The sequence below is a fragment of the Sphaeramia orbicularis genome, chromosome 8 (assembly GCF_902148855.1).
Source record: "Sphaeramia orbicularis chromosome 8, fSphaOr1.1, whole genome shotgun sequence".
Lineage (NCBI taxonomy): Eukaryota > Metazoa > Chordata > Actinopteri > Kurtiformes > Apogonidae > Sphaeramia > Sphaeramia orbicularis.
In genome coordinates, this window is record NC_043964.1 from 42,292,613 (window position 1) to 42,317,583 (window position 24,971).

At 37.5% G+C, this 24,971-nt stretch overlaps 2 protein-coding genes across 2 annotated transcripts; both read left to right on the forward strand.

The window, feature by feature from the left end:
• Positions 1 to 5,098: 5,098 nt before the first annotated feature.
• On the forward strand, positions 5,099 to 15,590 carry LOC115423571 (interferon-induced very large GTPase 1-like). The gene is made up of 3 exons (XM_030140444.1): positions 5,099 to 5,106; positions 10,386 to 10,408; positions 10,500 to 15,590. The coding sequence occupies exons 2-3, from the start codon at positions 10,388 to 10,390 to the stop codon at positions 15,204 to 15,206; spliced, it is 4,728 nt and encodes a 1,575-aa protein (XP_029996304.1). The 5' UTR covers positions 5,099 to 5,106; positions 10,386 to 10,387; the 3' UTR covers positions 15,207 to 15,590.
• A 6,331-nt stretch (positions 15,591 to 21,921) lies between these two features.
• On the forward strand, positions 21,922 to 24,348 carry LOC115423583 (tripartite motif-containing protein 16-like). The gene has a single exon (XM_030140461.1). The coding sequence runs from the start codon at positions 22,028 to 22,030 to the stop codon at positions 23,684 to 23,686; it is 1,659 nt and encodes a 552-aa protein (XP_029996321.1). The 5' UTR covers positions 21,922 to 22,027; the 3' UTR covers positions 23,687 to 24,348.
• Positions 24,349 to 24,971: the final 623 nt, after the last annotated feature.

A 24,971-nucleotide genomic window follows, 5' to 3' on the forward strand; every position in this document is an offset into this window, starting at 1 on the left:
AGCAGTTTTCTTTTTTTGAAACAAATGTAGTTAATATTTTCCATTAAAATTATATAAAAACCATGACAACTGAATGAAGACATTAAGGCAGTGTTTTTTGACCTTGGGGTCGGGATCACACATGGGGTCGCCTGGAATTCATATGGTGTAACCTGAAATTTCTAGTAATTGGTAAAAAAAAAAAAAAAAAAAGTAAATAAATTACTAATAAAAATATTTTTAATGATTCAGTATATATCTCATTATAATTAAAACACCACACATTTTTCCAAATAAAAATCATGTTCAAATAAAATGCAAGGATACAATATCTGAGAGGGCATATCTTGATTGACCCGATCATGTAACCGCATGCATTACTAAGCTTCAACCTGCCCGGACACAGTCGAAACCGGACTGAACAGAGAATGGAAAGATTTCTTCACCCGTCTGACTCCACGAAGACATCTCCAAGAGAAAAATGTCTCTGTTTTGAATGTCTGGGGTCACCAGAAATTTGTGATGTTAAAATGGGGACACGAGCCAAAAAAGGTTGGGAACCACTACATTAAGGGTAACGGTTTGGGTTGTCATGTTAACCTAAACACAGAGGATGTTAATCACACACAGGTCACTGTAAATGTGGAAATAGATGGTACACTTTATATTTTGCTTGTGGACAAGTGGCCTTTCCATATTGATCCCTGTTCATGTCCTTGTAGGAGACCAGGAGTAGGAGCTGCGTGTAGTAAAGAACAAACAGTCAATGTGATCATTTTACATAATTTACATGACTGAAAGGAGGAGGAGTTCTAGATATTACTGTAGCAGGTTAATGCAAGCCTGATCAAAGACCTGCTCTATAAGCTTGGCTGTGACTGGTGTAATTCACCAGCTGCTACAGTCCTAGTTCATGTCATGTTTTCCAAAATAAACATCTGGAAAGGTGAAACGTAAATGCTACGTGTAACAATCATTTTGAGGTCTCTGACGAGAACAATTAGTGAACAAAGAGATGTCAACTCAGTAGTTTACATTTGATTTGTCTTTTCATTTCTTCACCATTATGACCACATTAAAGAGGGGAGGGTACACTCCATCCCCCTATGTCACCTCCACCTGGGGTGAATCTGTACTCAGTCTCCTCAGAGTCCACAACCACTAAACACATCAGATGTCCAATCACAGCCAGATAGCAGGTGAAGAAGAGGATGACGTCTCTGCAGAGTCCTTTCAATTCCAATTCCTGTCGTTTTTGCTTTGGAAGGGTCCTAACTGAGTGAAATGACCTGGAAGTATCTGGGATGTCAACGTCAGTCATGATAACAGCTGTCTGAGTTCTGTAACTACAAAAGAAACGATAAAATGGATAATTTTTATCAAAGGAAGGAAGTGGGAATACTATCCCACAATGTGCAGCAGCAGCGACATGACATCCAGGATGGAAACTTTCATTTCATGCAACAGTGTCTAATATGCACTTAAAATACACTAATAGTGTACTATAATGAGTTCAAGAGCCTCGTTGGGAGCATGGTGATTCTTCTTTCATCCACAGTTTGCATGAGTTATATCTTCGACTTGAGCACCATTTTATTGTATTACTTTCAGCTCTTTTAGGAACTGACGCCTTATTAAAACTGAACTGGGAACAGGAAGAGAAAGGCAGCTGAATCAGGCTCCAGTAGGTTTGTACTGTGTTAAAATGTTATTATAAATGTAGGCAGATGTTTAATTCAACAAGAATTGAATGTTTAATTCAACAAGAAAATGAATGAATGACCACGTGGATTAGTAGATCTCCAGACATTATTTATAGCTTTATGCTTATCAGGCATAGATTCACTCCTGTGATACAATCACACTGATTTAGGATTTATATTGACAGATATGAGTGGACAAGAAGATGAGTGTGCAGTTTCAGTCCTTATCCAGGCCTGTTTCTATTTGAAACTTGGAAATTAAGTGAAATTTTGCTGCATTGTCCATATTTATTTCCTGCATTAAACTAGTAAACACAGTAAAAACACATAGAGGGAAGTATTCAAGATGTGTTTGTTTTAGTCTGTTTCCAGAACATTGTAGTTTCATCACTGTCAACCCACATGTGCATTTAATGATCGAGCAGCTGGATTCTCTCAGCACCACAGGTACAAAGGTCAGAAGTGAAGAGTACAGCTGGAACATGAGCAGCAGAGGGCGCTGTTGTAGCTGAAACTGCACAGGAATAAAATAAAAGCAGAAATCTTTCAGAGGGCGATGGAAGTCCTGGCTCATCCCTGTGGTGGATCCTTCACAAAGGGGAGGAGGATGAACAACAACAACAACACCACCACTCCTGCTTTTTCCCACACAGTGAAACACCACATGACTTCTCAGCAGAGGAAGGAGAGATCAAAGTCTGGATGTTGGCTACAGTCAAACATTAACATATGAAGACCCAAACTTCCACCGGCAACCAAAAGCATCTACTGAACTAAAATGTTTCATATCTGTTGAACCTTTAATCTTATCAATACATGTAAATAACTGGTGTAAAATACAGTTTCACGGTCATCAGATATGACCCATTTGGACGTTCAGAGGCTCCGAAGAGAACAGAAAAACACAATCATCTTCTACAACATTGATTCACCTGTAAAACCCACGGAGTTTGATAAATGACAGTGGATGGACACATGTGTTTTTATGTTCACTTATTGATATTTTTGCTGAAAATGTCACTTTTTTTTCAGTTTTGGTATAATAACCTTTGAATTAACTCTGAGTTTTCATGAACATCTAAATTAAATATAGGAAATTAAATATAGGAAAATACATGATTTACAGTGAAAAATGCAAAGAACAGAGGATAATATTATAACAATTGGTTAAAAAAAAAAAAAAAAAAAAAATCTCTTAAGAAAGGTTAGCTGAAGAGAAAAATGAATTTGGGAACTGCCACAAAACTAGCACTGGGTCTTCAAATACTGATTTGTATTTTTTGTCTTAATTTTGCAGAGGAAATCAGTCATATAAATCAGTAACTAGAGACTTGAGCAGTGCAGTGATAATATCTACAGGTTACTTATGCACTGGGCCATGTTCTGTAGCTTGGAAAGCCCTTTTTAATTTCATTGTATATATGTATAATGACAATAAAGGCATTCTATTCTATTCTAGTAGCCAACCCTTCATTCTGTTATGTCTAAATAGTTTTTCATTATGTTTCAAACTCTTGCTTTCAAACTGGGTGGCCAACATTTTCCTTTCAGATACACTGCAACTCAGTGATGACACTTCATTTTTTTATTTTTCTCAGTTTTCAGTGGCTGTTTGTATAAGTAAGACCTCTCTAAAGCGTCTGTTTAATGATTAATGAATTATGAGTTGTCCACCTTCAATAAAGATTGTGAATGAACTTTGAACTTTATTAACTACAGTATGTTTATCTACATATTTCCAGAGTAAGTTAACATTGAACCTCAAGATATATGTAATTGAATATATTATAAAACAAAGAAATCTGTTTAATAAGGACTGTCAGTACCTACTTGTGAATCCTAAATATGGTGAAAACTGCTTCAGATCACCTCATACTGTTTTACACTACATTAGACAAGAGTGAGTGGGAGGAGTTTGTAGCAGGTTCTGATATTTTCCTTTCTGTTTCTAAAGGGCGGTTGCTGCAAAGGTTTGTAAGGAGAGCAGGAAATTCACAAACCGAAGGTGAGTTACTCTATTTAAGTGAACATCATTTATTTTTCAAATGAAAGCTTTTTGTCTTACATTAAAACGTGCCAACTTGTTCACACCTCTTCTTACAAAATTTAACTTAAAATATAAAGGATGTGAAATTTGACAAAAATTAATTTGCATCATGAAAATGTTTGTTTATTTTGAAAGTTAAAAATTTAAAAAGCCTTTTTTGTTTTAATCTTGTTCTTAATAGTACCATGCAGGATCTCTTTGGTGTTCAGGCCAGGGTACTTGGTTTGTCAAGCAGAGTTACAGTAACAGTAGTATTGTCATTCTCCTTGTGTAGATTCTTCTGGACATTGTCTAGTCAACAGACTTACCCATGATTATGGTAGTGAGTACTGAATCAGACCGAGACATTTTTTTATTTAAGCTGTGAAACACTCACACTGTAAATGAAATTCAGGGTTGGTTTGTTTGTTTGTTTGTTTGTTTGTTTGTTTGTTTGTTTGTTTTAGATGTACCTGTTTAAAGTTTGTTGTTTTGGTTTAAAAAAAAAAAAAAAAGTCTTGCAAGGACCATTATTTTTCAATATTTTCAGAACCCAGAGTCCTTTGTAATGTATTTAATCAAATATGATACATAAATAAAACACTTGAAGCTTGTGAAACTTCCATGTGTAAACCTTTCGTTCTTTTTCTCACTATAAATATCATATCTATGACAAAATAGGTTTTATTTAGATATTTGTAAGAATTGGTTTGAGCTTAAAATACATCTGGTATGTAAGCTGCTCATACTCCTTACTATAATGTAGTGTAAATGTAATTGTTAATACAGTTCGTTCCTTTAATTTTTGCATGAAATAAATCTGAAACCAATTGAAACATTTTTTCAACAAATGTTATTATTCATTTCTCTTAGTGACAAACAGGTGTGTTGGGTGGTGACCAAAACAAGATCTCACTTGACCATGAGCAAATGTGAAACGATATGGGCAACGTGTTTAGTCGGATGATTTCGATCATTACATGTGTAAGTGTTCTTCTTTGTAATTCACTGTCTTCAAGTAGAGAAAGCTAAATACACATATGTGCATGTTGTTTTGAATAGCATTTATGCTTGATGTTGGTCCAACAGTATGTGTTATTATACATATGCAGTTATTTGTCATATGATATACATACATTATGTCGTTGTACTTGTATCTACAAGAACTAAAGGTGAGCATTTATATTTTCTTAGTGTGATAAAGAGAGTAAACCAAGTGATGCTGAAAACTTAGGGAACAATGAAAAGAGCTCAGCAGTGGAAGGAGAGCAAGAACTCTGCTCAGAGAGAAGAGGTAACATTTTAATGAAGATCTCTTTTACAGCCTCTGGATGATTCTATTCTGTGTGTGTTAATACATAAGGGAACAAAAAAAGGAATATACAGTGGTGCTTCAAAGTTTGTGAATCATTTCAAATTTTCTCAGTTTTTGCAAAAATATGACCTAAAATTAAATCAGATTTTCACCACAGTCTTAAACCTAGATAAAGAGAACCAAATTAAACAAATGGGACTAAAACATTATGCTTCGTATCTGTTTGTGTGCAGCAAATGTAAGTGAACCTTTGTTTCAGTAACTGGTGTGTATTTATTAATTGTTTTGTCCTTTTCGCTCTCAGAAACAGGAACCTGGAGTGCCACTGCCCAGAAAGGAGGTGTTGTCAGCGCACCTCAGTTTACTAATCTTACTGCTCAGAGGGACAATCTTATAAACTACACTGTCCACAATGAAACACATGGTAACTGGTACACACAGTTCATACAGAAATATCTTCTTATGTTACTGCCAAACGTTCAGGCACCTAAAAGTGTTTCATTCTACTGTAAGTCTGAAGAGATGTTATGTGTTTCTCTTTCAGTCCAGCCTCCTGCCAACGGTGGTAAAACTAAAGTCATTCTACTCAAACCCAAAGGTATTGTTCAGTCTGCAGACATTTAATTCTGACATGTATGAAACATGGTTGATTTGTAATGATACAGGCTTATTATATGCAGACTCACAGAAATGTTCAGATGCTAATCACATGGTTTCTCTGCAGTGCTGAGGAATAACTAGTGACATATAATAGTTATGTAATGAAATTACAAAGTAAATGCTGTTGTAATCCATAACAGTTGCTGAGAAAAAGGACCATTAATTTAGAGCTAGTAATCAAAATGTGAGTCATCACAAAGTGCTTCGGGTGATTGCATTCTTATAAGAAAAAAGGACCATATATAGCATTGATTGTTTTCCCCATGCAGGAAGGCCTTTAGGAAGAGTTCTGAACAACATCCACCAGCGAAGACATGGGACTAAATCTGACTCCACTGGTATGATGTTTTACAAGAAGTGATCTTTACATCCACACAGTCTCATTTAGCAGTGATTTGGCAGTTCGTGTTTTCAGCATTTCCACTGGTAAACCACTGTCATCTTGTACAATCGTAATTCAAATTATATGGAAAATAAATGTTTGACAGTAATTAGCGTCAATTACTGTTTTGAGGTTTACATTGCTGATTTGAAATTTATGTTTTGGGGACTTTATAATTTTAGCTCCTGGTTTAAAACATCTGTGATAAAAAAAAAAGTACTCAATATGTAATAAGAACTGTATTGATAAGTTAATTATTTTGATTAAGCAGTTCATTTATTTTTAACAGATAAATTAGTTACTGGTAATGAGAGAACTGATGTTAAACTGTTAAAAAATAATGATTTCAAATAATACTGTAACACAAAAGTGTGTATCAGCAAATGTGAATATAATTCACTAAATGATCTTTCTCTAGTGTGGAACAGATGTTTAGCACTGATACACTGAGCTCTTTTAATCTCGTTACACAGAAGAGGAGGTGCCTTCAGAAGAAAGTTCTGAGCCATCAAAGGTTAAGGTGAGATCTTAGTATCATTTTTTCTTTTTCAATGCAAACAATCTGATGTCAGTTCAGATTTGGCACAAGTGAGGACTGGGCCTATTTCTGTTTTTATCAGGGTGAACTTGGATCACTTGGCTGCAAATCTGTCTGCATTTCTTTTCTGTATTTTTTATTTTTTATTTTTATTTTTTATTTTTTTGTCAAAGGCTTTAGGAGAAACTAATTGTAGAATTTGAACATTTAATAATTATTTTTATACGTATGCATAATCACCATGTTGAAAGACAACTTTTTTCATTTTTTTGTGCAAACTATAGGGGAATGAGAATGGGGTATTCAGCTACAACTTTTTTAGTTTGTTGTTAATACTGTCTAATAACATAAATCACATAAGAAAACACTTCCCAAAGAAAAAAATTACAAGATAGATACAGAATGTAACAACAGAAGTTTAATAATTAGGCTTTTTTCAAGACAGGATCTGACAAAAGTCCAAGGACTGTGAATACCATCAGGTCTATCATTGTCTTGGAGAACTAGAACAGTTTGTTCCATTGAAATTATATCCATAAAATCTCAATTAACCACGCTGAACCAGTCTGGAGCAGTTTCCAGTTCATTCCAATAATCCATTTGACTGAGTGAGGTTAAGGCTTTAATACAATATAGTTTCATGTCCACACCAAGAAAATATCACAACTTTGTAGCGACATCTAACCAAAACAATATCATTAGGACAAGGCTACATGTGCTTGACTGTATCCATCATGTATACATCATAACCAGGTCAGTACATGTGTGATGGATTTTCGGCAATGTGCAGGCTCTATGTATAATATGATCTATAACATCTTATATCTGATACATTCTAATAATTTGGTACAATTCTGAAGTGCTGTTTCCCTTGTTTTCAAAACATGGAGTAGTCTCATCATATTAGCCTTATATGAATCCTGCTTGATTAATATATATCAAGGACATTATAATTCCCCTTGCAAGGGTCTTTGCAAAATGCTTATCGTTATCACTCATAAGAGTCAGAGGTCTAAAGTTGCCCATCTATAGCTGATCATTTTCTGGTTCTGGCATTAATCAGATGGTAGCGTTAGATTGGTGCATGGCTGGTTACATATGAAAGTAGATTTGTTTCTTTATTGCTTTAACCCAAAAAATATATTTTCAATAAAAAAAATAAATTAATAATTCAATTAAAAAAGACTTCACTTCAATACAAAAAAACCCCTTTCCAATCAAAGGAAAAAAGTGTTTGAATGCAAACAAATATCTGAGATCCAAAAAAATAGCATTTGAACACTCAAAAAAAAAAAGACATCAAAACTTTTTTCCCTTCAGTCAAAGAAAAAACGTGTTCAAATGCAATTTTTTGGGTCTCAATTTTTTTTGGATTGAAAAGGTTTTTTTTTTATTTATTGATGTGAGTTATTTTTTGACTGAAGTCATCTTTTTTGTATTTAGGCCATATTATGGGTAGGATATTTGTGTCTTTATTATTCGATCCCAAAAACTTCACTTCAATCAAAAAAAAAAAAAAAGAAAGTTTAATAAAAAAAAAAAAAAAAAAAAATCAATAATTTAAAAAAATAAATAAATTTAAAGGTGTTTGAATACAAAAAAATTAGACCCAAAAATTGCATTTGAACACATTTTTTCTTTGATTGAAGTGAAAACATTTTTTTGAGTTTTTTTTTTTGTTTGTTTGATTGAAACATTTTGACACAAACATCCTACAGTGGGCGTGCCTTCCCCTCTACAGTATTCACCAATGAACTTTTATACGTGCTTGCACAAAGGATATCAACTTCTTATCCTGTGTTTTTCAGAATCTGCACAGACTGGAATGATTTAAAATAATCATTGTACTCCTGAATTTTCTTCACATATCTTAAACACATCTGTCAGTAGCAAGTAAATAAACATCCACTGCTCAGTTGTATCTCTAGAAATTAATGTTGAAGTGAAGACAACAGACATAATAATAGTATGATATTTCTGAATTAATTGAATGAATGAATGAATGAATGAATGTGTTTACAACCAAGGACTGTGATAAAAGCAGATACACGCTTTCACAGTGTACGTCGCCTCAATAATGACTTCGCTGCAGCAACTGGAGTGATTGTTTCCACTCAAACAATCCGTAACCGACTTCACCGAGCCAATATGCATGCCAGAAGGCCAGCTCAGTGTGTCCCACTCACCCCTGCTCCCCCAGGGACCATGTAGAGATGAGTACGGTTGCCATAGGCGATGCCTCCCCACACCATGATGCTGCCTCCTTATAACGGTCATGTTCTGCAATACAGGGGTCGGCAAATCTCTCTCCTGGTCGCCTCCAGACTCTCACACGTCCATCATTGTGGTCAAGGGACAATCTGCTCTCTTCTGTGAACAGAACTCGGCGCCATTGCTGTTGGGTCCGTCTGACATGCTCCTGAGCCCAGTTGAGACGGATTCTTCTGTGAGCAGGGGCGAGTGGGACACACTGAGCTGGCCTTCTGGCATGCATATTGGCTCGGTGAAGTCGGTTACGGATTGTTTGAGTGGAAACAATCACTCCAGTTGCTGCAGCGAAGTCATTATTGAGGCGACGTGCACTGTGAAAGCGGTTGCGGAGGCTGAGATTCGTCAAGTAGCGCTCATCTCTAGGGGTTGTTGCAACTGGTCGGCCACTGCGGGGTCTCTCGGAGTATAGCCCTGTCTCTCGGTGTCTTTGGTTTGCTCTGCTGATGACACTGTGCGACACATCCATCATTTCGGCTACTCTTCGCTGACTGAGGCCAGCTTCCAGCATCCCTAGGGCTCTGGCAACTTCTGGTTCACTCAGGTGGTGTCTCGGCATTGCTGTTGTCACCAAGTTGTCTGATTGTGGAGACTAAAGACAGAAAATGCTTTTGCACCCACTTTTGTACCACTTCACGTGGTCAGCTGACACCCCTATAGGCCCTCATTTCAGGATGTGCAATGATGCCAGAGACATTATGCAACAACTGACACCAACCATGTGTGAAATTGATTACAGTGTGTTTGAGGACATTCAGGACAGTTGTATTGGGGTATTTCCAGAAGTAGAATACCTCATATAAAAAACTTATACACAAATTAAAAAGTGGTCCTTAACTTTTTTTGAGTAGTGTATATTCACCAGTAACAGGAATGACATTAAGCCAGGGGTTGGCCAGACCTATCAAAGCATTACTAACCAGGTTAAAATCATCACCAACCAGAATATGATAATCTGCAAAGTCAGATGAAACCTGCAATCTACAATTTGTCTACTACTTAAATAGTACTTTGTAACTGTTACAATACAAGACAACACGTGATCTTATGGATCTTTACTGTGAAATATTCTTATGAAGTGTTATGTGGTGTTTGTTTCAGTCTGAGCCTGCAAATGCACCTAATGATATGGAAGACTTACAGGAAGAAGACTCTGAAACACCATCTGCAACCACAGAGAGAGGTAATTAACATGATTTGTAACCTCCTGAGACCCAGGAGAATACAAATTTCAGAATTTTTTATGAAAAAATTGTCTAGACTGAAAACAGCATCACACTGATGCATTTTTTTCAGATACATTTTCATTTTTGTTTTCTTTGAAGGTCCTTTGCAATGGCTTTTTTTTAAGATAAAGGAGAGGAATTCTTGTCACAAATGTGAACAAAAAACATAGCTGGATCTTAGGAGGTTAATTCATAGTCATGAATGTATGAAATTATTTAAAAAAGACAAATATTAATTTTTTTTTATGATCAATTATTCAGTTTTTTCTTGTATTTTAGGCTCTTCAGTCATGGATGGAAATGTAAAAAAGGTAATGAACTTTATATAACTCACATGTTCATTTAATTGAAATGAAAATATATTTCTTTACAAACTGAACATAAAGACTTTTTTCTTAACAGCAACCACTGAAGACATCAGAAGATGAGCAACATCAAACAGAAACTGAAACACTGCTCACCAGACTTCACCTTCAAGACAATTATGAACACAAGTTGACATCAGCAGAGTTTCTGAAAATAGGTTTGTCTATGAAACAGGACAGTAATGATACAACTGAGGAAGATCTGGCTCATACTTTTCTTCATAGGTTAATGATGTTAGACTACAGAGTCAGATATATGCCTGTAAAAGAGGACAACACTCAGATGATAAATTCAGAGTTTGATTCTGACAGTGACTTAGATTCTCTTTTTAGGAGCAGTATGGACTTGAATCTCACAAAAATGAGTACTATACATCCGATGGACATTCAGATGGCAGTATTTCACTGCTCAGACAGTTTTCTGAAGCAGAACATGATCACAAAACTATCACAGTGTCAGTATGCCTTACCTTTACTTGTTCCTGATCCAGTCACTATGGACATCGTGTATCCTCTGTGGACGTTCAGACAAATCAAAAAAACATGGAGGAAAACTGAATCAAAAGATGAATCAAAGTTTGTCACCATGAACTCTATGCCAATCTGTAAAGCTGAGACACCCATGGTGTCATTTTTCCGCCTGGGTTCACTGTCAGTGTCTAAATCTCAGCTGATGAACACTCTGATCAATGACCGTCACAACACCTTCTTCCACAGAGACTGTCCAGGCAGCACCAAATCGCGCCATCTGTTTGATGGTGTAGCAGAGATCGCCTGGTACTGCCCTGCTGGAAAACCCAACGATGCCTTCAGTGACTGTGTTGCATTCTGTAATCTTCATGGTGATGCTCTGACAAGTGAAACACAGCGAAACATCCTGATGCAACAATGTTCAGTCAATGTTGTTCTTGTACCAACACTAGATAAAAAACATGGGAGTTTTGCAGTGATTGCAGGACTTTTCAAGTCTGACAAGCCTCTCATTCTTCTTACTGCTGATAATGACTCTGATGTAGTTCTGATGAAAAACAGAAATTACATAATGGGCCTTAAAGACAGAAGCCTATCAGATGTTTCTGAAAAGCTAAAAAGAATTATTAGAAACATTTTGTCTGGTCCACATGAATCATTTCAGCTTGAAACCATGGCCAAAGTCTGTGGAATCCGAATGGATGAAGATGATGAGCTCTGTCAAAAGGGGAAGTCTGCTGCCATGAAAATACTGAACCTGGTTCAGGGGGTGGATGTTTCAAAGATCAAAGATACATTTCTTCCATGTCAAGGCAAACTGTGGCATGACTGGTGCAAAATAAACAAAGGCCTGTATCACCTTAAAGGAGATCGCCTTGAGGAGGAGAAATGTAAAAAGAAGAGAGAACTGGAGAAAATACGAGGAAATCAATGCACTGTTTCCTGTAGTGAAGTGATGAAGTCGTTCACTGAAAGCCTCTCATCTTTACCTCCAACAGAGAGAGAGTATTTCCTGAAATGGACTAAGATCTTAGTCAATGCACTTGCCACAGAGGATCTTTCTTCAATTCTCCAAAACTATCATGAAAAGTGGTCAGAGGTTTTGTTATTGAAGAAGAAACATGACAAATCTGATCAGTTAAAACTCAAACAAACTGAACTTGAACAAATATCATCAAAACTCCAGTCAGCAACATTTGGTTTGGAACACATCTTCAGAGAAATGGGACAGATCTATGAAGCCCATGAATGTCTGCACAAACCAACACTGAATAAACTGACTGACTGGTCTAAATACCCGGAGCTGGCTGCTGACCTGATGATATCAGGGTACCCAATGGAGCTGATGGATGGAGATGCAGGTCATGTGCCTTTAACATGGATCTCAAGTCTTTTTGATGAGGTCATCATGAAACTTGGAGACCAGAGGATTTTTGTTTTGTCAGTTTTGGGCGTACAGAGCAGTGGAAAGTCTACGATGCTGAATGCCATGTTTGGACTCCAGTTTGCTGTGAGTGCAGGCAGATGCACCAGGGGTGCCTTCATGCAGCTGGTCAAAGTATCAGATGAGAAGAAGAGAGACTTTCAGTTTGACTATGTTCTTGTGGTGGACACTGAGGGACTGCGTGCTCTTGAGCTGGAGGGTAACTCCACCCTTCACCACGACAATGAACTGGCAACATTTATTGTTGGCGTTGGAAACATGACTTTGATTAACATCTTTGGAGAAAATCCAGCTGGGATGGAAGATGTTCTGCAGATTGTTGTTCAGGCTTTCATGAGGATGAAGAAAGTTAAACTTCTTCCACGTTGTGTGTTTGTTCATCAGAATGTCTCAGATGTTGCAGCTGTAGAGAAAAACATGGATGGAAAGAGACGTCTGCAAGAAAAACTTGATGAAATGGCCCGACTAGCTGCTGAAGAAGAGGTTTTTGAAGCTGAGAGCTTCAATGACGTCATTTCATTTGATGTGAAAGAGGATGTGAAATACTTTGCTCAGCTGTGGGAGGGAAGTCCACCTATGGCTCCTCCAAATCCAGGGTACAGTGAGAGCATCCAAGACCTGAAGAGCCTAATCCTCTCCAAAGCTTCACCGTCTGTTGGAGTGACTCTCTCTGAGTTCAAAACCAAAGTTCAGGACCTCTGGAATGCTCTGATGAATGAAAACTTTGTTTTCAGCTTCAAAAACACACGTGAAATTGCAGTTTACAGAAAACTTGAGGTCCAGTATGGGAACTGGATCTGGGCCCTGAGGAGTGAAATGTTGACCATTGAAAACCAGTTGCATAACAGAATAGAAAATGGAAAACATGACCAGATTGAGCTCAGTTATCTTTACAAAGAAATGAGCAAGAAATATGAAGAAGTTAAAACTGCAATGACATTTTACTTTGAGGATGATAAAGATCAAGAAATACTGGCTCAGTGGCGAGGACAGTTTGAAATCAAAATAATTGGATTTCATGATGAACAGGTGGGAAGACTCAAAAAAAAACTGGATGAGGTTATTCAACAGAAGATAGCATGTGAGAAGCTTGGTGAAAAGAAGACAAAGTTTGAGTATGAGCTGCTGGAAAAGAGCAAAGAATTCGCTCTCCAGTTAAAAGACAGAGCAAAAGATGAAGATGAAATTAAACACCAGTTCAATTGTGTTTGGAAAGACTGGGTTAGTGAATTAACCAAAGACATAAAACCTATTGAGGACATTGACCTGGAGAATGATCAACTTCTTGTTCTTCTGGAACTTGGTATTGACTGGAATCGTATCTATGAATCACAAACATCTGGCAGCTACAAAAAAATATCAGAGCGAGGAGATTATACTGGTTATTTAAAACAACAACAATACAAAATCTCCAAATCCCTTTGGGTAAAGAGGGGATGTTTTCAACATGACGACCAACAACTGATCAGGGATCTGATCAACAGTGTTGAAAAACAGGCTATAGATGTAATTAAGAGCAAACCTGTTAGAAGAAGAGGCTACAGTTTAACCTACTTGGAAGAAGTTGCCAAAACTGTAAAAGCAGAAGTGACAGAGTTTGAATCCCAGTGGAGATATGTTCTGAAGAAGGAGTTCACCATTGATCTCTTATTGTACGTGTTTGACAGAGCAGAATCTTGGCTTTTAGAGTCTCACAAAACGTTCAAGATGAATAATGATGCACACATGTATTTAGAAAGTAAGAAAAGTGAATATTACTGCATGTTCAGGAGCTTCTGCAAAGAAAATTCATCTGCTATTGCGCTTAGAGAACTGATCTGTGAAAAACTGAAAGGTTCTATTGTTGAGGCCATCTGCACTAAGACCGCCATTGATCTCGCTGAAGAGATGAGGTGTAGTTTCCCAGCATTCAGTGGGAACAGGCTGAACTTGGAGAAACATGTGTTGAAGTCACTGGCAGAGAAAGAAAACTTTAACGATTACATCACCTACATAAGGTATCCAAGGAGATATGTTGAGAGTTTCATAAAAAATGAAGTGGACAAATACATCTACATGGACCACAGAGAAAAAGCACAGAATACACTCAAGAAAAATGTTGACAACATCAATTACCTGATAAATATGGCTTTATTTGATGCTACAGCCAAAGTCAAAGCCCAAGCAGGAGACATAAACATGTGGCTGAAGGAGTTTTCCAGTTTGCTGAAAGATACGCTAATGTTTGTCTCAGCTTCTTCACAAAACTTCAATGATGTGAATGACTTTGACTTTCTAAAAGAAGAGACAGAGAAAGGCCTTGAACCCATCATTGGGGAGATGAGGACCCTCTCTCTGGATAAGATGAAGGAATTCAGGCTGAAGACTGATCAGATTCTCATTGATCAGCTTTGTGACTGCTGCTGGGAAACATGTCCTTTCTGTGCAGCTGTTTGTACAAACACGGTGAAGGATCACAGTCCTGACAAACACTGTGTCCCTTTTCATCGATCAACTGCAATCAATGGAAAACATGACAGAATCTCAAGAGAAATGGACATTGACTTTTGCACAACAAATGTTGCAAGTGATGCTTACTTTTATCCTCGACATGATTCAGACATGGTCATTCCCTATAAAATATTCCAAACAGCAGGACCCCCGTATGATACCTGGATCATCACGCCTGATGAGTCTAAGCTGAAATACTGGCAGTGGTTTGTTTGTAGGTTCAAAAACAAACTGGAACACCACTATGACTTAAAGTTCAAGGGTCATGGAGAAATTCCCAGTTCCTGGAATGAAATCTCTAAAGACGAAGCAATTAGAAGTCTGGATGAAATAATCTAAGTGAACTGACACAAGTAAATGTGTTTGAGAATTAGGATAAAATTTACATCTGAAATAAATGTTTACAAAGTACTATTTAATGACTTTAAAAGATTTTAGTATCGAGAGGTGAATTAGGTGAAACCTAATGTCTTCACAAAAGTGAAACTATGAAACAAGAGATGTCACTGTAGTTTGAGGGTGAAGGTTTAACATAGTTCAATTTTTAGTCAGATGAGAGTTCACATAATAAAGAAAATAAAATTTTAGAGTGGTTGAGAAATCCCCACTTTGATGTACAGAATTTTGTCTGGATGAAATGTATGAATGTAAAGGAAGATGAGATTTTTTCACAATTTATGTCGATTAAAGAAAACAATGAATACAAGAGATGTAAAGGTTTAAAATTAATTCCCCCGTGTGCTTGCAATGCAATGCACAGGGGACTATTGTTCGTCATATTTATTTATTTTTTTATGACTTATTATTATACAAAAAACTTTGAAAAAAAAAATGCGGCCCAGACCATTGGAAACAGACCAATATATCTTATTACAAAAATGTGCAGCCTGATCTCGAAAGATGTGCTATGTATATGGCTTGACATTCCAATGCACGGATTTTGTTAAAATTGCGAAAAACCGGTCAAATTTTTCCATCCAAAATTATTTGGGCCATTTTCATGTGGCTACCATTCCCAAACGATTCATGCTAAAATTATTCTGTCAACGCATAAATGTTCGGCTGGGCACAAAGATTATCCGTGTGGTCACGTGGTAACGATATCACTTATGGTTTTTGCTCAAAATGCAAAAAAAGAAAAAAACATTCATTTTCAATGGGAGTGACAAAGAAGTTGTCTATTTTCTAACCACTACTGCTTCACCATACTTTCACCTACAGACTTCATTTAAACTTTAAAACACAGGCATTTTGTCATCTCTCCAAAAATGTCTGTGGTATGAGGATGGGGTTTAGGGTTTTCAATAGGTGAGTCTTCAAAAACCCCTGAGTTGAGTGAAAATCTGATCTGCTAGAGTGGGTGATGTCATCACCTAGAGTGGAGGAGCAGTGAAAATTCACCTGAAAATTTTCTGAACAACTCGCCCTCCTGGCCAAACGATACATAGGAGGCAAATAATCTTTCCCAAAAATGTAACCACGGTTCCTGGGCTTCATATGAACCCATGTTTGAAGACCTAGCTCTTTCTAAAGTGAAATGGCAGGCACTAGTTTAGGGACAAATCCCTCCTCTGCTCCTATTCAAAGCAGTACAAATCAGTGTTAAATGGATCGCTGTGCTCCTGGTGAGATGACTGTTTTTACACTGTCATAACTTCGTCATTTCTCACAGTACAGACAAAAAACCCACATCTTTGTGTTCCCCAGGTCTGTCTGACGTTCACGATTATGTTAGTTTTCACCTATCATTTATGGTTTTCCCATAATTAGCAGCTGTTTGGGAGCTGTTTCAGTGTTTCAGTCATAGATGAGCATGCTTGTGTCTGTGTCCTCATTGCCTGTGCTGCTCGTTGTCATGGTAACGGCACATGTGGTTTGTGTGGTACAGCTGCAGACAATTAAGATAATTAAGGCTGCACAGAAAAAGATACACTAAAACAGATACAGTGAAATTAAAAATAAATCTAAATAAGAAATAAGAAATAATGAACGCAATAAGAATAAATATAAAAACATATAAATACAAAAAAGCTGAAAAACTTCCCATAAATTCTTTATATGAAATGAATGAGCTCACCTGGGATCACATACACACACACGGAACTATTTAATTAAAGGAGCCTATTTAAACACTGCTTTAACAGGACTGACACAGACTGTGGGAGGGGCTTCTCATCTGAATACAGGTCTACAGAAAGTCTGTGGTGACGTCAGTCCACAAACACTGACACAGACTCACATAGGAAGTGAATGGGAGATATTTCTTGCTTTAACATCGCACAAGTCCACCGATCCGGCAAGAGGCAAGCACACGGGTTACATTTCCTTCAGGAAATGTATGGAAGTCTAGTTAACATTAGTAGTTGGGACTGCTATAACAAACACATGGTATATGAATTACAAGAGATGTTTTCAGTGCCTTTTAAAAGATGAAAATTATAACAAAAGTGCAATTTAAAAGATTTATTAACATTTTAAATGGTTTGAATGCTCGAATTAAACAGAATATGTAAATACATTACTTTGCCACCTTTAGCTTTGTTGTTTTTGCAGGGCTGATATAAGCATAAATACTGATTTCTCATTCTATTTCCTCCAATTCAAATTTATTTATAAAGCATATGTAAAACAACAAAGTTGACCAAAGCACTGCAATAAAATATATAAAAGCACAATGAAACACAGCAAAACTATAGAATCTCTAAAAACAATCAAATACACAGAACACATAAAACACAAGCAAAGTGAGACAAAATGACAGATTCCGCAATAACTAATGCTGTGTCAAAGGCCATGGAGAACATATATGAGATTTAAAAACAGACGGTGAAGATGCCCTCCTGATCTGTACCAGAGTTACCAGAGTTTTTGTGTTTGCACGGAGAAAACCTGATCCCCTCTGAGCTTCAACTTCAGATACAACAAGAAAATACACGAATATGTGCCCAGTCTTAACAGATACACAAAAACTGAGCTAAATGAGTTCTTAAGGTTAAAGTCACTATTTAGTGTGACCCCTGACCCCATGATAAGAAGCAGCCCAAACAGTTAGAAACATCTGACACATGTTGAATGAAACCTGGCATAAAACATCAGAAAATGAATGCAATAAATCTAATATTGTCTGAACAAAAGGGTTAAAGCCATGTTAACTGCAAAGGGGGGGGGGGGGGGGGTCACAGTAAATCCACTAAAAACCACTTTGGTTTACTGAAGCTGTTTTTAGCTGAAACATTTGTTTTTACTGCTGCACATACTTGAATGTAGATGTGAGATGTTTATAACTTTACCAAACCAACAATCCTAATGTTGGCCTAAGACTTTTGTGCAGTACTGTATGTAAACCAACATAATGCTGTCAGAGACTGTGTATATATTTGTATTACTCTGATCAAAGAAACATCATCATGGCTGTTTTTTTTAATTTACTTTTGACCTGTAGAACAAACAAATGAAGACTGAACTAGATTTTTGATCAGATATGACACATACTGTATGTTGGATTCAAGTCTGTTGCATTATCCTTTATTTTTGTATTTACAAATTAGATTTTCTGTTTCACTGCTTCTGTGTATTAAACTGACATTTATTTTACTAACAGTCTTCACTCACTAAATCACTGAGACAAATGTAATAAATGATTTTAAGACCTACAGTCGAGTATTGTTTTCTTGTTTCTTTTTCAAAATTGACTAAAACACAGGATTTAAGAATCTGTTTGTGGTTTTTTGTGTTTTCATCTAAGACAGTTCTTTTCAGTACCACAAAATATGATTGAAAGTATTTAGTTAAACAGTTGGTATATATAATAAAAAAATAAAATAAAAACAAAAACCCTAGATAAACCATTAGTTGACAGTTTGTCTTTATAGAGGTCAATCCGAGTACAAGTGATTCAGAACTATTTAAGACTAACAGCGTTTTTTCATATTGATAATTATTTATTTAGTGCCAGACACAGTTTTGCTGATCTAAAAAGCACTTATTTTGGCTTTAAGTAAACATTTAAAATGTTATTCAGCCCAGCTTGTAGAAGGTTAAAATGTCCCTGAGGTTAAATCCATCTGTAGATGTTTGTCTTCAGAAAAAAAAAAAAAAAAAAAAACAGGGTCAGTGTTCTCCCTCTTGGTGTGCCTTTGCGCTGCATATACAGTGTATTCACTTAGGGGGAAAAAGCTCCATAATGTAATGTCTGGTTACTGCAATTATAGATAAACAGCTATATTAAATCAGTCAAAATGTTCCTTTCTATGTTCTTGCACAATACTAGTTGGACTCTTGATCAGGGTGAGGTTTGGTTTGTTGTACCGTTGAGGAATCTTCACCTCCTAAAGACATAAAAAAAACACATTTTTAGAATGAAGAAGCCTCTCCATTCATACCACAGATGATGTCCCAGTAAGAGAGTGTAAAATTAAAGCTGGTTATTACAATATAGACTCTTGTGAACTGTTGAATAGTTGATAATCTTAGTGTCGCAGTCAGTTCTCAGTATATCGTCTGAATCTAACAAGTACCTAAGAGCTGTGCACACAGTGACATACAAGTAAATTTAAAGGCTTTGTGAGAAAATAGTTCATTTGAATTTCCCACCAATGTCACAGTAGAAGAAAAATGTGTTTTGAAATGCCATGTCAGTGCATTAGTACCTTGTGCACTCCTGTTTAGATATAGCATGTTAAGATTTAGTTTTCTAGTTGATTTTTACCATTGTTCAAAATTGTATGTATGTGCTATATATGAGAAGTGTTATCCACCTTAAATCAATTTTATTTCCCTTTTATAATGTTTTAGAATTTCTGCTTGTTCACTTTTTGCATAATATGTTCTTTTATAGTTTAAAGTTTCATGTGTTACCAAATATAAGGAATATAAGGAATATCTTGCCTCCTTCATGTGTTTAACATTAGTTAAGAACACTTAACTAATGTTAAACTCTCCTTTATTATATGTTGAATGTAATTTATTAAACTGACTTCAGCTGTGTTCAGGGTTCCTCAAAGCGCCACATCTGTTGAACGTTACTGCCTTGACACCTGCAAGGGGACAACAAAGGTATTGAACTGAATTGACTTTTTTTTTTCCATGTGCTACATTTAATGAAAAAGTTATTTTTGTGATCGCCTAATTTTAGTCTGTCAGTAGTTCTGATTTGTTGCTCAAGCAATCCTATTTTGCAGTGAGAATATGTCTTTTTGTTGGCGAATTACTTGCTCCTGTCCAATCAATAAGACTTTTAATCAGGCTTTTGATAGTGAACCAGTGCTTTAAAATATGTATTTGTCTTGAAATGTGAATTATATGTTTGTATACACAGCAGTTTAACACCATGCTGAATTTCAAGAATACACTCTGTTGAGCACAAAACTGTTACAAACAGAAGTGAAAAGGTAAGAATGAAATGATTCAGTGGCTTGTAATTAAAAACATATGTAATTTTCCAAAATGTCACTGCAAACAAACAAGAATACTCCTCCTCTCTGCTCCTCCTTCTCTCTGACCTCCTCTCTGCTCCTCCTCTTCTCTGACCTTTTCTCTCCTAATCTTCTCTTCTACTTACACCCCAGCAAATACATGTTGCTGACTTGACTTCTTCCCCAGCGTCTCTGTTTTATCACCTCACAGGTTTTCCTTGGATCATCTCTGGATCTGCTGCTGTGGTCCTTCTTCTCTCCTGCCTTCATCGTCATCGTTGACATATCCATGTAGTTTTGATGGTGTTTATTATATAGTTAAATAGATGGTAGAGGTTTCTATCATTTGTAGTAAAAGTTACAGTAGTAGTATATCCACTGTTAATACTTGTAGTAGTAATATTAACAGTTATGGACATTTGTTCTGGTTATTGGTAATTATACTAACACCAGCTGTTCTACTTTTTAACAGTTCAAGTTCAGTTTGCTGTGCATCCATTGCATCCATGTGTCACCCCCTACTTCCCCCATTCTAAACCATGTCTCTCTCTCTCTCTCTCTCTCTCTCTCTCTCTCTCTCCCTTTACCCTCCCTCTTTAACCTCAACTGGTCAAGGCAGACCATCCTCCAGGAGTCTGGGTCTGCTCCAGGTTTCTGCTGTTAAAAGGAAGTTTTTCCTTCCACTGTCACCACTCACAAGTGTTTGCTCCTGGAGGATTCTGTTGGGTTTCTGTAAATAGGCTTGAGAGTGTGGTTTCGACCAGCTCTATATGTGAAGTGCCATGAAATAACTTTTGTTATGATTTGGCGCTATATAAATAAATTTTGATTGATTGATTGATTCATTGATTCATTGATTCATTGACTTCCCCCACATACAGTTGATTTTTTATTAAAAATAAATAAATAAACAAAATAAATAAATGTTTTATCTTATGGGGGAAAAGCTTGCATGTTCTGGATAAACCTGCAGGTCCTGAAGGTCTTTGGAGATGTTGCTTACCTCGTCCAATGTTTGGTCTGACTGACTGAAACATTTGCCTTATATTTCATCTATTGCAAAGTTTGAATTTGTTCAGTTATTCTGAATTACCTTTATCTAATAAAATAAATTTCACTACTAAAAAAAGCCTTTCCACAAGGCAATGCGAGGGCTTTGTTGCGACTTTCTTCTGCTCTGGGACCTGTTCTCAAAAAACACCACTGGGCACCGACTGGTGTCATGTGGATGAAATGCCCACACAATATTATTAAACTTTTGTGGACTGACATAATTTCATTTTCGTGTGGACAGGCTCTCTCTCTCTCTCTCTCTCTCTCTCTCTCTCCTCTCTCTCTCTCTCTCTCTCTCTCCTCTCTCTCTCTCTCTCTCTCTCTCTCTCTCTCTCTCTCTCTCCTCTCTCTCTCTCTCTCTCCTCCTCTCTCTCTCTCTCTCTCTCCTCTCTCTCTCTCTCTCTCTCTCTCTCTCCCAGAATGCAGTGCAGTCTAGTAGACCACTCCTACATGCTCTCGTCAGAGGTCTAAAGTCCATTCAGATCCTGCATTCTTCCCTCCCCTTCTTGCCTGCAGATCTCTAAGTATACAGATTGGTGTGAGCGCTGTATAACCACATGTACGTACAGACACGCCCACACTGTGCAGATCAGCAGATACATGTCAAGGAAATGAGCTGGGCTTTGGTTTAGCAAAGAGCACCCACTGTTTATCTGCTAGTCGAGAGTGAAAACTTTGTTGTCAAGTGGAGAAATGGCACAGAACCGTCAAAAACTGACTTGTTCAGTCTGTCTGGACCTTTTTAAAGATCCAGTGACAATCCCATGTGGACACAGTTACTGTATGAGCTGTATTAAGGGATTCTGGGAGCACGAGGACCAGAAGACAACACACAGCTGCCCTCAGTGCAGACACAGCGTCACACCGAGGCCTGCTCTGGTTAAAAATACCATCCTAGCAGAGATAGTAGAAGATCTAAAGAGAGTTGGACCTGAAGCAGCTTCGCCTGATCTCTGCTATGCTGAACCTAAAGATGTGGCATGTGATTTCTGCACTGGGAGAAAACTGAAAGCCTTTAAGTCCTGCCTCATGTGTATGGCCTCATATTGTGAAGAACACCTCCAGCCTCATTATGATGTGGCTCCATTAAGAAAGCATAAGCTGCTGGATGCCACCTTAAACCTTCAGGGGACGATCTGTTCTCGTCATGATGAGGTGATGAAGATTTTCTGCCGCACTGATCATCAGTGTATCTGTTACCTGTGTTTAATGGATGAACATAAAGGTCACATGACAGTCTCAGCAGCTGCAGAACTGGCTGAGAGGCAGACGGAGCTTAGCTCAGGTCGACAAAAACTCCAACTGAGTATCCAAGAAAGAGAGGAACGTGTAAAGGCGATTCAACAAGAGGTCGAGGCTATCAACCACTCTGCTGATGACGCTGTGAGGGAAAGTGAAAAGATTTTCTCCAATTTGATTCGTTTCATTAAGAAAAAAAGCACTGACGCAAAGCAGCAGATCAGATCTCAGCAAAAAACCCAAGTGAGTAGAGCTAAGGAGCATCAGGACAAGATTCAGCAGGAGTTAAATGAGCTAAAGAGCAAAGACGCTGTGTTGGAGCAGGTCTCACACTCTGAGGATCACATCTATTTTTTAAATAACTACCCTTCACTTCCATGTCTTAGTGAATCTGCTGATTTACCCAACATCAAGATCCATCCACCGCTGCACTTTGAGTATGTGAAGGCAGCTGTCTCTGAGGCCGCAGATAAAGTGAAAGCTGTTCTGAGTGAAGAATGGCTTAAAGTCTCATTGTCAGTGATTAATGTGGATGTTTTATTGCCAAAGAAAGAGCCTCAAACCAGGCCTGAAATTTTGAAATATTTTCGTTCAATCACACTGGATCCAAACACAACAAATGTCCGTGTGTTACTGTCTGAGGGGAACAGAAAAACAACACTCATCGGAAGTAATCTGTTCTATCCTAATCATCCAGATAGATTTGTTCACTGGCAGCAGGTCCTGGGTAGAGATGGTCTGACTGGACGTTGTTACTGGGAGGTGGAGTACAAGGGACTGATAAATATAGGAGTTGCATACAAAGACATAAGACGACAAGGAACCAGGGAGGAATGTGGGCTTGGATGCAACGAGAAGTCTTGGGCACTGGAATGTAACACAGGTTGTTATACATTTGTACATGACAATATCTCAACTCCAGTGTCTGGTCCTCATTCCTCCAGGGTGGGGATTTACCTGGATCACACAGCAGGGACTTTGTCTTTCTACAGTGTTTGTAAAACCATGACTCTCCTCCACAGAGTCCAGACTAAGTTCACCCAGGCTGTCTATGCTGGGTTATGGCTTCGACGCTGTGAGGGAGACACGGCTGAGATGTGTGATCTCAAGTAGACGATGACTTTTGTTCACAACCTCACAGGAAAAAATATGAATGTTAAGAATATAACAACAAGGCCCATGAAAGTTCACATTTGTACCTGTTCAGCCACTGTGGAGCAGGGAAATAAGGAGAGGGAGTTTGACTTGTGAGTGCTTGATATTATTTGAGTGTTCCATTTCTTCTGTTTCTGCACTTTATCCCCAAATCGAACATTATTGTTTTGGGCATATTTAAACTGCTGATTGTATACTGTATATGAGAAATGATAATTTGTTGTTTCATTACAAGGGTACCTGTCACTTAATGTTATAGATCAGGGTATATTTGTGCAAAAATGTATATTATCATTGGGATTTGGATTTTCTTTTTAGTTATGTTGCAAAAACAGCATAAGTGTATTTGTTTTTACCTACAGTGTGGAAAGAGGGGTGGCCAATATGTTTAACATACTCTATAGCCCATTTAATATTTTCCAACAAATTAAATATTCTTTTGAAAAGAAAATATTTATCTTTATTTCTTTTTTTAAATTTATTTTTGATGTCTCACAAGGGAACTGTTAGAGAAATATGATATTAGACTATTCTCTGTAAATACCAGGGGCCTCATGTATGAAGCGTGGGTACACACAAAAACCTGGCGTACACCCTTTTCCACGCTCACGTTCAGATGTATAAAGAGTGAAGTGACCGTGGAAATGTGCGCTCCTTCACGCCAACTCCACAGCTGGCGTACGCACGTTTCTAGTGCTTTGGAACCATTGGCGACACTTAGAGGTGACACTGAGAAACTGTTAATAATGTGAAAAAGGTCATTCCTCTGATTGATGGGCACATCGGAGACACACAGAAGAACAATGAACACACAGACACGTCATCCTACTGTCAGAGCAGCACATCCACCACCAGAACCAGAACCAATTAGACCCTGTATCCATCAATGCCAATCCTGCCCGGATGGACATTCAGCAACAGCAAAGAGACAAGGACATAAAATTCATTGGTTGATAAATATAGTGTTCATGTCTGTGAGAACATTTATTAGTCGGTCCAGTCGCTCATTGACTCCGCCGATTGTCCTCATGATGTCCTCTTGTGACTCGACCCATGTCGGTCGGACGGGCATCAGCAGTGGGCTGTGGCGGACCGGAGGACCGGCTAACGCTGGGGAGTCAACAAGAAACCTCTGTGACAGGAGGATGACACTGCGTCTGACCGACTACTGTCTCATTGTTGGAAAATAATAAATTGAGTGATTAAACATGAGTCAAAGTCTTTGATTTCCTCTTTGATATCC

What these genes read in the sequence shown, in the direction of transcription:
- LOC115423571 (XM_030140444.1), top strand. Translation starts at nt 10,388, where the DNA reads ATGGATGGAAATGTAAAAAAG. An exon ending in TGGATGGAAATGTAAAAAAG is followed by an intron (nt 10,409 to 10,499) that starts GTAATGAACTTT and finishes TTTTCTTAACAG; the next exon opens with CAACCACTGAAGACATCAGA.
- LOC115423583 (XM_030140461.1), top strand. Translation starts at nt 22,028, where the DNA reads ATGGCACAGAACCGTCAAAAACTGACTTGTTCAGTCTGTCTGGACCTT.